Source organism: Anthonomus grandis, chromosome 13, assembly GCF_022605725.1.
Source record: "Anthonomus grandis grandis chromosome 13, icAntGran1.3, whole genome shotgun sequence".
Lineage (NCBI taxonomy): Eukaryota > Metazoa > Arthropoda > Insecta > Coleoptera > Curculionidae > Anthonomus > Anthonomus grandis.
Window position 1 is genome coordinate 26574984 of NC_065558.1, and position 13523 is coordinate 26588506.

Below are 13523 nucleotides of genomic sequence, written 5' to 3' on the forward strand. Positions count from 1 at the left end.
CCATGTTTCCTACAGCTCAAAAATAATGATATGAAATAAAGACGAAAAACAAAGATTAATTGTTTCTAATGGTTATATTTATTAACATGTTAGATGGCTGATATTAATTACATAAAAATACCATAATATATTGAGTAATGATAGAATAATAATATTAAATTAAATGAGGTTAGAAGTTAAAACGAGAAAAACCAGTACAGCTTGATTTTTTGTATATACAGGGTGTTTGGTGCATCGTGTGCCAAACTGAATTCAGTGATTGGGGAGGTCTTTGGCTACCTCTTCAGCCCTCATAAAAAAATCTTGCTCAAACAGATTTTTTTATACTGGGTTTTAATGGTTTTGAGTGAACATTTATTTAAAAAACATTCAAAATTTAAAAGTTGTTAACTTTTACTAAATTTTATTTTCGACCTAAAATTTGCAATGTTTGACGCTTCTTTTGAAACTAAAATTACCCGCCAGCGACATCTAGTTTTTTTTTTACAGCGCTGCAAACATTTTTTTTCAGTAAAAAATAAGCTTAAACGTCAACTTTCGGTTTAAATTTAAAAAAAACTAAAAGTGATCATGATCTCCCAATTTTTTTAAAAACATCTCTAGCCTGTTTCCATTCTAATGATGTGCAATATGTCATAAAAAGTAATTGGTAACATGACTAATTTTCAAATTTACTAAACATAGTCGCAATTTTCTAATATTCAACAGGTAAATAAAAACAAGTTTTTGTCTTAATCAGCGATTCAAAGCAGGGAAAATAACATTAAAAAACAAAAATAGCCTTTTAAACATTTATTTTATCATTTACAAATCCTGCTCAAATTGTTCACCTCTGTTTCGAATTCAGGCCCGACATCTTTGTCGTATTTCTACAGTTGTAGTTCGAAGTCGTATTTCGTTTTTGATTGTATTAAAGGCTGCTTCTATGCGTTGTATCAGTACCTCCCTCGTTGGAACTTCTGTGGCGTATACCAGCTCTTTGGCACGTTCCCAGACATAAAAATCTAATGTAGTTAAGTCTGGGGAACGTGGCGGCCATGCAATAGGCCCATCGCGCCCAATCCACGAATTGGGGAACACATTGTCAAGGTATTCCCTCACAGTTAAACGCCAATGCGCGGGACAGCCATCGTTTTGAAATACTATGGGCACATCTTCATTAAACACGGGCACCTCGGCCAATAATTCCGGCAGATCATTTTGCAGGAACTCTAAATAATTATCGCCATTGAGGTTATCGGGTAGGTAATGTGGTCCAATTACCTGATTCCCAATCACTCCTGCCCAAACGTTCACACTGAATCGATATTGAAAAGAGTTTTGTCTTTTGGCATATGGGTTTTCCTGTTTCGGTGCCCAGTGGTGCAAGTTGTGTAAGTTAAGAATCCCTTCTCTGGTAAATTTAGATTCGTCCGTCCACAGTATTCTTTTTAAAAAATCAGGATTTTCCACATCTGTGTGTAACAAAAACCGACAAAAGTGAACTCGTCTGTCAAAGTCACCACCCTCAAGACCTGCAACAAACAAAAATCATTTTAATTCCTCTGGAGCAGTAAATCATTGCACTAAAAGATTTTCAAGTGTGTCATGTCATAACATAATATCCATTAAATTGCTAAAAGTGACGTCATAATTTTCATTACCTGCTAAACAAAGGTAACGTCAAATAACTATGTAAACTACGTACCTTGAACAGGAGTCACGTGGAATGGATATTTTTCGTTTTGTCGAAGGACCTTCCACACTTTATTGAAATATTAAGTTGTGCCGCCACATCTCTAATGCTTCTTGTGTCCTCTTCTTCAAATAATGCCAGTATTATTTCGTCCACGTCAACATTATGTCGCACAACATGTCCCCTTGGTTCACGGAGAGTGACACTCCCAGTCTCGCGTAATCGCCGGTATGTGTCTGGGAAAACTCTGCGGCCAGGCAATCGTCGACCAGGAAAGCGTTCGTGGTAAAGCCGTTGCGCTGCACGAGCGACACCACGGGCCTCACCATAAATCATTCTGATATCCGCATATTCTTCATTAGAGTCTGTCGCCATTGCAACAACAAAATAGTCAACAAAGTTTAAAAATAACAGAAACTTAATAAAACGTAACAAAAAACAACAAAACTTAACGAGAAAATACAACCGAATGAAAGAATCGTGGAGTACAGAAATCTAGCACACACGTTAGACAGCAGAGGCAATGATGTCTCAACTAAAAAATAAGATTACATGGCTACTGCGCCATGTAATGGACTTCGGACTACAACTGTAGAAATACGACAAAGATGTCGGGCCTGCATTCGAAACAGAGGTGAACAATTTGAGCAGGATTTGTGAATGATGAAATAAATGTTTAAAAGGCTATTTTTGTTTTTTAATGTTATTTTCCCTGCTTCGAATCGCTGATTAAGACAAAAACTTGTTTTTATTCACCTGTTGTATATTAGAAAATTGCGACTATGCTTGAAAATTAGTCATGTTACCAATTACTTTTTATGACATATTGCACATCATTAGAATGGAAACAGACTAGAGATGTTTTTAAAAAAATTGGGAGATCATGATCACTTTTAGTTTTTTTTAATTTAAACCGAAAGTTGACGTTTAAGCTTATTTTTTACTGAAAAAAAATGTTTGCAGCGCTGTAAAAAAAAAACTAGATGTCGCTGGCGGGTAATTTTAGTTTCAAAAGAAGCGTCAAACATTGCAAATAAAAGGTCGAAAATAAAATTTAGTAAAAGTTAACAACTTTTAAATTTTGAATGTTTTTTAAATAAATGTTCACTCAATACCATTAAAACCCAGTATAAAAAAATCTGTTTGAGCAAGATTTTTTTATGAGAACTGAAGAGGTAGCCAAAGACCTCCCCAATCACTGAATTCAGTTTGACACACGATGCACCAAACACCCTATATATTGCAAATTGTATGAATTGCTGCAATTGGATGAACTAGGCGTACACTAATAAAAAGGATTCGTAAAATTCAGTATTTAGTTTAGGTAGTAATTATTATACTTTTAAGTAATATAGAGTTACATAATTTACCAATCAGATCCTGCTTTTGTTATATAACTCAAACAGGATATGATTGTTAAATTTGGTAATTCAATATTACTTAAAAATATAATAAACTTAAATTCAGATCTAAAAAATAAAATGGATAAATTTCATATGTGTAAAGGATGTTTTTTTAGAGGCGGAGCTAGATAATTTTTTAACTTTTTACCTAAACTATCGCAAATGTTAGCAAACAGTACACAATTTTCTGTATATCTATTTAGAGTATTTAAAAAGTCACAAAGTCTTTGATTTTAATTAGCTCTTTTAACCCTCTAAAGGGCCAATTTTTATTTTATGGAAAAAAATCATAGGCGGGTAAATTCATAACATATAAATGAATTCGAGGCTTAAAAAAAGTTTATCATAAACCTTTAAAGCTTTAGGGATGAAAAAACCTCCCCCAATCTTAAGGCAGACCTGCCGACTAAAGGGACAAAAATAGTCAGGGTAAAAAAAGCGAAATTCTCAAACTCAAACTCAAAAATGCTTTATTGTCAATATAAACATAGAAGTTGTAGACAAAGCCAATAGACTGTACATTAAAGGAATAAAAACAAGAACATAATTTAAAATAAAATAAAATTATATAAAACTTTGAAAAATACTTAAATGCTAATCATTAAAAAATTCACTTAAACTATAGTACGCTTTACTAGCAAGGAATATTTTCGTCCTTGTACGTAGGCTTTTAATTAAACTTGAAATATATACATGTATTTTGTGCCTCAATACAAAAAAATAAGATTAGTGTAATGCTTTATTATGTATGAAACTCTTGAAAACACTTTTTAGTTGAGGAAAGGCACAAATTTAAATTGCATTTAATGCAAAAGAACTGAGTTTCAGCTCTACATCCTTTGTTTTTACACATCCTTTTATCGGATCTATCCAAAAGGTCGGGCATGTGGTTCAAACCATCAAATCGGATATCTGGCTCGGGGATATATGTCTTAGATTTTTTTGCAGGTTGCATTTCTTCCTGCTTCGAAGCAGATGAAGGCCTGCCAGGACGTTTTCTGACAGCTTCGTTAACGCATAGTACGGCAGCTACTTGTGCTCGAAACACTGGTAAAGGCGGCGATTCTTTATGAATCCGTTTGTGCATGTAGCAGATATGCGTTGACCATAGCCATGTCAATAAAATGATAAAATAGACGCAATGTCCACTTGCTAGTCTTTAGGCGAATATGGTACCTTCCAAGTAATCCATCCATTAGATCAACTCCGCCCATGTGATAATTATATTCACGTATGATGGCGGGGCATTCAATTTGCACGTACTTTTTTGCAGACCGATCATATCTTGTTGCCTTTGATGGTTGTTTATCTTGGAGAGCACTTTTAAAGGGTAGTACCCCGACGTATGTAGAAGCCAAACGCACATTTTTGTTGTCCTTCCACAATACAGTTGTCAAATCTACACCATGCGCATTTCCCACATACTCAACAGAAAATCCCTTATCTGCTGTAGCAAGCTGTTTATCTTTTTCACTAGGCACTTTACAATTAGGAATACGACCAGAACGAATTGTCCCCAATGAATAAATGCCTCGGTTTCTAAGATAAATAAGTAGTGGCAGTGTCGTATAAAAATTGTCAAAATATAAAATATGATTGACAAAGTCAGGTATTGTTTGAGATAGCCGGACGACAATATTTGCTGCTGCCCCCAGATTAGGCGTATTGGGCAAAATAACATTGCTCCCTGCGCCAGTAAAGATTTCGAAGGCGTAAGAATAACCATTGCTGTCACATAGAACAAATAGTTTGAACCCCCATTTATGGGGCTTCGCCGGCATGTATTGTCCCAATGAACTGCGTTTCATTTTAGTCGCGCACATTTGCTCATCTACGTATAAATGAGGTAATTTTGAAACTGCTTAAAATCGTTTATTTTTAAATGTTTCACTATCGGTTGGACTTTATATAATGGATCAAATCCAGGTTGATCCCGTTTCTTCGGTCCAGTTTAGTCATAGTCCCGTTTTTTCTTTTGATTTATCGTTGAAGTGAAGATACTTACGAATCATAAAGAATCGTTTGGATGTCATTGCCGTACGAACTGGTTCAAATAAATAACGACCCCAGTATTCTGTCGCATTTGGATAACGATATATCGACATAAATATCAAGATGCCAATGTACTTCCGGATCTCAGCAGCATTGGTAACAAATGTTGTCTTGATGTCGTACTGTCGAGCATATAAATTTGTTTGTTCTGCAATATTTTCAAGAAACTCTTGTGTAAAAAAATAGGCGAAGCATTGATATGGAGTTTTTAAATCCTGAAAGTGTAGTGGAAGCTCTGTGCTTCTACGGAATACCACTTCATTTTTATGCAGCTGCAAATGCTGTTTACGCCAAATTATTTCTTTGCATTCTTTTGACTGTGCTAAAAGTGCACTTGGGTTTCCCGTAAACCCACCTGTGTTAGGCTCGGAAACATCAGCCCCATCTTCAAATTCTGGCAGAGGAGAACGTGGTCGTTTTTGCTGTCGTTGAAATGAAGTAGATGGTTCACCTAAAGTCAACGGGGATAAAACTCTTGCAACAACAGAAATTTTTTGTGATTCAGTTGAATAATTCCCTGATGTCGATGGCTGTGAGGTATTAGGTGTTTCAATATCTAATGTCAACAATTGGTCGTCAGGCGTAGAAGATTCAGAAGTTAAATCGTTGCATTGATTTATTTCATCTTCAAGACAAAAATCTGGGTCAGCAAGACTATCATCATTCCAGCCCATCTTCAATATCGGTGTCAGGTCCTATATCTAGATGGTCCAAAAGTTCAAACATTTCGTCCGAAGTTACTTGAGATAAGTCGTATAATTCAGGCTCTCGGGGATCCTTCCCGGGCTGTCCTTTCTTGTTTGATGTCATATCTAACCACAAAAAACAAAAATAGTAAGAAAATAAATATTTCGTATGAATGAGATAATTTTCACACAAACCGGTCGATCCGCCTTTAGGCAGGTTGAGGTTATGAGTGATTTATAGCAAAAACACATGAACTACTTTTTTTTTCAACGCATAACTAAGAAATATAACATACATAAACTCACCTGTAAATTTTTTGGCTTGAACAGATCGCTACATGTATTTATTTTATAGCACAGAAAATATCATTTATAGTGAAATAATTATTCATCAATTAATCAGACACGAAACAAATTCCACCCCAAAGGCGGGATTGCCGCTATGTGGCCAAAAAATTTAAAATGCATCTCTAAATGAGATTTTGATAAAGCCTGCCTTAAGGCGGGTCTGCTGGCTAGAGGGTTAATATTCATTTTATCAATGTTATGTCCTCCTGTTGCCGATAAAAATATAATATTTGTCTGTGAACATTCTTTTATTTTTTTATTAATAAGTCCCATTTTGGGATATTTACCGTTAGTCAAATCATTTGTACCGCTTCCCACTATCACAAAGTCTGTTGCTGACAAGTCCTTGGTTAAGCCACTAAGATTTTCTAGTCCCTGCTACTGTGTTGCATTAGGTTTTACAAACGATGTATTTGTATGTTAAAAACCCTGCCAATACCAGTTTTTGTCAAGGATCTGTTTAAACTCATAACCGTTTCATCCCCCAATATGAAAATTCTGCGAAGCTTGGAAGGACTCTCAGATGAACAGTTTTTTTGAGGAGGAGAATTCCCTGAAAATACAGAATCCTTGGTGGACATAGAGTTGAGTGGTGGGCAAAAATTGGTGATATTGATCACTTTATTCATATCACTAATTTTCATGGAATGGTTCTTATTTTCTTCTTCTAATACTTTAATTGATATGATCATTTGGTTCTTGAGGATATTTAGCTCTTCAATCTCCTTCTGCAACTTTTTTAGATCTTCAATGTATCCCACATTTTCCTTCTCCAGATTACTAATTGTAAGTATTAAATTCCTATTCAACAAACTTAGGTCATTTACCCCTTTCTCAAAATCATTTTTGCTTGTTTCAAGCGAGGTTACTTTTAATAATAACTCTGTTTTTCCTGTTTGCAGTTCTTGAATTTTCTCACAAAGTAAATCATTTCTTTTATGTAATTTTTCAAGATGCGAAGAAAATTTTTGTTCTGCCTCTGTCACCTCACTTTCAAAAACCTGACTGTTTCTCCTAAAGCCGGCTGCACACGGTGTGCGATAATATAATATATATTAAATGTTTGCAAACCAATATACTATATATTATATTATGATGGCAGCAAACGGGGTACGATAATATAATATACTTACCTTAACTTTTATTATTTTGCCAGTTGTTTAAAAAAATGATCGGTTTAAGTGACGTATTATTGCTAGATACAATAGATAGTTCGTCAGATGAAGAATGTGATACTATTTATGACGACATTGTAGCAATAACAAACACCAAACAGAAAAGAAAATACTGGATAAGTAATCATATCAAATTTAGAAAATCACGCGGTGAATTTTCGCTATTTAATGATTTGGATGATGAAAAATTTACAAATTATTTTCGAATGGACAGAAATAAGTTTTTCCAACTTCATGAGTTAATAAAAGATGACATAAAGAAGACAAACACAAATATTAGAGAAAGTATTAGTTCATTAGAGCGATTAGCAGTTACTTTAAGGTAAGTCATAGAACTGACATTATGAATACAAACACTTTATAAGGAATTACTTTATTCATATAACATACGAGTAGTAGAACAAAAAATAAGAACTACATATCGCGATATGTTGCATCATTACTTAAGTAACTTCGTAGGTCGTAATTTTCATGTTCATGTGGGTCTGGAGAGGTAACGTTGTTTTGGGGCCATTGGGCGTTTTATGAGGAAGGACGCGATAGAGTCGATGGTAAAGTATTTGGGGAGTACACGTCAGAATATGAAACAGAAGAGTCTGTCGTAAGTGAAGAACATGGAAGAGGCACAAGATGTCGTGTATATTGTTGCTCATTTGAAAAGACTTGATCTTGACATGGACGTTTATTGTGAAGTTGTTCTTTACGGGCCTCCATAACACTATTAAATATCTGCCGCTGAACCTTTACTTGCAAATAGTCGGAAAGCTTGTTAGTTTCGTCATACATGCTATCAAAAAACTTTTTTAGGGCTGTATCTTCCTTTGGTTTTAAATTATTTTCAAGTAATTTTCTTCTAAACAAGTCTCTGTCAATGGATCTGAGTTCCCGTCGTTTTTGCTCTTGCTCAAGATAGGCAGTAATTTTGTCGGTTTTTCTGTTAGCTCGCGGTGTCTTATGGGTTTGCTGTGATGGCTGATTTGTTGTATTCTGTTGTGATGCCTGTAATTCAGAGTTTCCTTCAATATTTTCAGCAGTTTCAGTGGCATCTTGTGTCTCAGTGACGTTGGTTACCGCATCGTTGGTTACAACAGCGCTGGTACTTCTTTGACGATTCGTGAGATGCGGAAGTAGAAAATACATTTGATTTTCATATTTCCAGGGCCTGGTGTCACTATTTGCAGCTTGCCCTGTCGTTGTTTTTCGTTTATTTAGTGCTTGCCTATGGCCATCTCGCAGTTTCTTCCACATGAGCTTTGCTTCTTTCACTGAAACAAATTTTTTTTCAGATTTCTAGCTGCTGGAGACACGTTTAGATCAATTGCTTATAGTTACAGGATGGGGGAAAGAACGGTGTCGAAGATTGTAGAAGAAGTATGTCAAGCATTGTGGGAGCGCCTGCAATCCCAGGTACTCGAAGAGCCAAACACTAATGACTGGAAAGAAATCGCAAAAGGTTTTAAGGATAATTGTCAGTTTGATCATTGCGTCGGTGCAATTGACGGCAAACATGTAACCATAAAAGCGCCGCCTAACTCGGGCTCAAGTTTTTTTAATTACAAAAAAACATTTTCCATTGTTTTGTTAGCAGTTGTGGATTCCAACAGAAAATTTATTTATATAGACGTAGGATCTATGGGGAGATTTAGCGACAGTGGAATCTTAAACGATAGTACCTTTGGAAGAAAATTAAGAACTGGGGGATTAAATTTACCATCTGATGAGCCGTTATATCCAGGGGGAGTAGAAATACCATATGTTTTTGTGGGCGATGAAGCGTTTCCGCTGATGACTAATTTAATGCGTGCATATTCACAATCGAACTTATCGGACTCTAAAAGAATATATAACTACCGTCTCTGCAGAGCACGCAGGGTAGTGGAAAATGCCTTTGGGATTTTAGCGGCTCGATTTAGGATATTTAGAAGATCATTTGAGTGTCGTGTTGAACTCGTTGAAACAATTGTTAAAGCGACGTGCGCTTTACACAATTATTTAATTAAACATAATTTTTATGACATGCGAGATGATATTGAAGCCCTCGATGATAGGCAACTAACGCCATTAGCCCATTGTGGATTTCGGTGTTCCAATGACAGTTTTTTTGTAAGGTAAGAATTCTGTCAATATTTTAATGGCATAGGAGCAGTTCCTTGGCAAAGTACACGGGTTTCAAATAGACTATTGTAGATATTAATTAATATCTAAAATGTCCTTATAATGTCCTTTTTTAATTTGTTATACCTACTTAATACATAATATGTATATCCATAGAATAATAATTAAAAAGAAAAAATAAGTAAATTTAAGTATTTGTTTAACCACTGAAATCAAGATACATATAAAAGCAAATTATGGTTTGTATCTACAACAAAGGTAATTGTTCAAATTCCGTGGCATTCAAAGTAGAGCAAATTCTAAAGAACTTTTGTAAACTTCATTTTGGTTATAAAGGTTTGCTCTGTTTACTTTATATTCACTGATAATGTAAGGTAAAGCATTGTACAAGGTGGCCCGTTTATTATGGGCCTATGTCTTTTCTCGGAATCTACAGGGTGTACAAAAAAGTTTTAATACAAAAGTTTTATATTACCAAGTATATTTTACAAGCTTTTATTTAACTTGCCGTGTATGTGTGTATGTGTGAATGTGTGTTAATCCTATATATTATTACATTTTTGGATTCTATGCAAAATTTCAAAAACTTTAATGTATCACACGTCATATTTTCTTCAAATGTTTTTAAAATACAGGGTCCTAAAATTTGCACTTTTTATCAATTTAAGAGGCTCTAAACCCAAATCTATTAAAAATAGAGAAAATCTGAGTTCACTTCCCTATCTTAACTTTTCAATACCTATCTTTTGAGATACATGTCATTTATGACACCTGTCAAAAAATTATGTCAAAAGTTTTGACATAATTGTTGAATAAAATATTACATGTGATACATTAAAGTTTTTAGAAAGTTGCATAAAATCCAAAAATGTAATAATATATAAGGTGTCCCATTTAAGATTTTTATGTTAAAGTCAGTACGGCATTTTTTGAACACCCTGTATTATTAAAACCCAAATATTTAAAAAATATACTTGGAACTATAAAACTTTTGTATTTAAACTTTTTTTGTACACCCTGTAGATTCCGAGAAAAGACATAGGCCCTTAATAAACGGGCCACCTTGTACATGAACTATGTATTTAAAAAAAGTCTATATTTTAAAAAACGAAATATGAGGTAAGTAAGTGAATAATTACCGCACTCTACCTAAATTAAAATAATATTAAATAAATAGGCACCTACCATCAGTTATACCGCATTCGGCAACAACTTTTCTCCAAGCAGCTTCTTTAATTTCATTGTTTTTATAGTCTTCTGTATCCACTTTCCATAAACATGGGTATTTTCTCACACTTTCAATTAATTGTTCCATTATAAGCACAGTTTTCTAAACCAAAAAAACAAACACATTCCAAACAAATAAACAAACTTTGGATAACAAGTGTAGACTAGTCGGCACTCGGCAGCAGCGAATTGCGGCCTCTGCAGGCGACGGGACGCAAGGGGATGGTCAGATATGACCAGATATATTATGAAAATATCGCTCGGCAAGCATATTCGTACAGAGATATAATATATCGCCTGGATATAGATATTTATTATAGCGTCAATGAGCGGCGGTGTGTGCTTACTAATCATACGCGATATTTTTGTAATATATGAGCTATAATATATCTTATATTATCGCACACCGTGTGCAGCCGGCTTAAGTCTTTCAATAAATATATCCTTTCCTTTTAATTCTTTTAATAAATCCTCGATTCTCTTTTCATACATCCCTTTTTCAGTTTCACTTTCATTATAGTTATCTTGACATCCTTCAGAACACAAAATTTTATATCCTTGTATTCTAATGACATCTGAAATTCTATCTAAACAGCTAGACACAAATGTAATTTGAAAAGTCCTTACTCTTGCAACACTTGAAGTTACGATTCATTTTATAATACAGTTTATTTAAATTCAATATCTAATTTAAAACGCCAAATAAATTCCCAGCAGCCTTGCCCAGTGCTACCACCTACTCAGTTCAGTGGCAGAACAAAGGTCAAGTTTCAGGGAAGTCAGGTCAGTCTATCAATACAGGAAACCCAACGCACTTCAAAAAAACAAACACACGAGTGCGATGCATCCAGAAATACCAAACAGACCAAACTAAAACTATTTAAATGCCAAACAAATTCCCAGCAACTTTACCCAGTGCAACCACCTACTCAGTTCAGTGGCAGGACAAGGCCAAGTTTCAGGGATGTCAGGTCAGTTTTGAAATACACGAGGCAAACTCACGTCAAAAAAACAAACACACGAGTGCGGTGAACCTCGGAAAACCAAACAGACCGAACAAAACAAAAGAAATCAAAACAAAACAATTGAGCAATTACCGGCAAACGCGTAGAACGAAAGCACAATCGTTCAGCACGACTACTACGATACTACTCTACGATTGAGATGTAGACAATATTTTCTTTATTTACATAAATAATATTATTTTTTATGTAATCGTATTTTTCAGTTTTTAAAAGTAGATGGAGAAATTGGTCGTAATTCGCAAAATTGGTTGGGACATTTAATTATTTCCACTACTCCAGGGTGATCAAGCCTTTCGTTAGGAAATGAATTAGATTTTGATCCTTGAATTTTTGAATTACAAACTTTTTGATTTTTTATTTGAGCTGTAGTAATTGCATATACGGTTTCATCTACTGTACTAGCTAAACTCTTTAACTCGTCTTTAGTCAGTTCAATTCTGGATAAAGCATCTGCCGTAACATTTTCTTTGCCTTTTATATATTTAATAATGAAATCGTATTACTCTAAAATTTATTTAAATTTAGTTAATCGACTAGATGGATTAGTCATGCCAAACAAATAAATTAATGGCCTACGGTCTGTATAGAGAACGAACTTTCGTCCCAACAAATACGGTCGAAAGTGCTTTACAGCCCAAACTACCGCTAACAGTTCCTTCTCTATAGTGCAATAGTTTTTCTCTGCTTTATTAAGAGTACGACTCGCGTAAGCAACTGGTTTATCATACCGGAGTAATGTTAGCAACGGAATACCAGCAACGGCGGTTGCCGGGGGGGGATCGGAATTGGTCCTACTCGGAATTTGTCCTACGTTTACGAATCCGGCCGAACGGTTAAAAACAGTGTTGTCAGAATTCTAAAATATTCTCCGCAATGTGACCGAAATTCAGTTCAGGGAGGGGGATATTGTGTGAAATTGAATGTGATACCAACCATACAACAACTACAACGAATAAGGCCGTTCAACCTAGAACTTATTGTTGTGTGTGTGTGTGTGTTGCGAAGATGGAAGGATTTGGTAATAAAAGATTTTTTGATCAAGAATTTATTAACGAAGCCAGAAGGTATGAAACTTTTAATAACATTTAAATTTAAAATTAAATCAGTTTTATACTTATACAAATTATTATAAAATAGACAATATAATTATGAGGAAAATCGAAGTTTTATGACCAATATGCTCTATTTTTTTTAAAAATAGACGAAACCTGATCCAACCTTGGGCCAACCTAACTCGCCCTAACTTTGTCTAATCAAATGATAACGACTGGACATCAATTTAAGCATTATTAAAATTAATTGGCTACACAACGTCTTGGTGACTTGGGTTGGCCCAAGGTTGGGTTAGGTTTTGAATATTTTAAGAAAATAGAGAATATTGGTCATAAAACTTCGATTTACCTCATATATTGCCTATTTTACTTGGATCGTTACGTTATTGCCCGGCCATTATTGTTAATGTGCGAATTTTAATCATTGACCGTAACATATACACTATACAGAATACCCCGTATTTCCATAAAACTTAATAATACAGTTGCCGCCCGCGTGCGCCATCTAGCTATTAACAGTTGCGACACAGACCATCGCATCGGTCGCTATTTAGCTGCCGAAATTCGTAAATACGGCGTTGTCAAATATAAATACCTCCTATCCTTGCTTCTATATCGAAATACAAACCCAGGATTTTCGAGGAAAAGCCGAACCGTTCCGATCGACCGTAGGACAAAATCTGAGTAGGACTAATTCCGCCTTCTCTTGCCGGGTGGTCACGAGTCGCGCGCGATGTCGAAGCAGCGCTTATGAAAATTGATAGT

General features: G+C 35.0%; 2 protein-coding genes across 2 annotated transcripts; both read right to left on the minus strand.

Annotated features, from left to right (window-relative positions):
- Positions 1-843: 843 nt before the first annotated feature.
- LOC126744202 (uncharacterized) lies at positions 844-4444 on the minus strand. Its single transcript, XM_050451559.1, has 3 exons — positions 4342-4444; positions 1688-1744; positions 844-1514 (listed from the first exon to the last, which is right to left on the minus strand). The coding sequence occupies exons 1-3, from the start codon at positions 4442-4444 to the stop codon at positions 844-846; spliced, it is 831 nt and encodes a 276-aa protein (XP_050307516.1).
- A 3417-nt stretch (positions 4445-7861) lies between these two features.
- Positions 7862-10855, minus strand: LOC126744203 (uncharacterized). Its single transcript, XM_050451560.1, has 2 exons — positions 10640-10855; positions 7862-8604 (listed from the first exon to the last, which is right to left on the minus strand). Exons 1-2 carry the CDS (start codon positions 10767-10769, stop codon positions 7862-7864), a joined length of 873 nt encoding a protein of 290 aa, XP_050307517.1. The 5' UTR covers positions 10770-10855.
- Between the last annotated feature and the right edge of the window lie 2668 nt (positions 10856-13523).

Bases quoted from the DNA above. Each gene is read 5' to 3' on its own strand.
- LOC126744203 (XM_050451560.1), bottom strand. From the start codon at position 10,769: ATGGAACAATTAATTGAAAGTGTGAGAAAATACCCATGTTTATGGAAA. The intron at 8,605-10,639 runs GTAGGTGCCTAT...AATTTGTTTCAG, and splicing joins CGAATGCGGTATAACTGATG to TGAAAGAAGCAAAGCTCATG.
- LOC126744202 (XM_050451559.1), bottom strand. From the start codon at position 4,444: ATGTGCGTTTGGCTTCTACATACGTCGGGGTACTACCCTTTAAAAGTG. The intron at 1,745-4,341 runs GTACGTGCAAAT...ATTTCAATAAAG, and splicing joins TATGATCGGTCTGCAAAAAA to TGTGGAAGGTCCTTCGACAA. The intron at 1,515-1,687 runs GTACGTAGTTTA...TGTTTGTTGCAG, and splicing joins CCACGTGACTCCTGTTCAAG to GTCTTGAGGGTGGTGACTTT.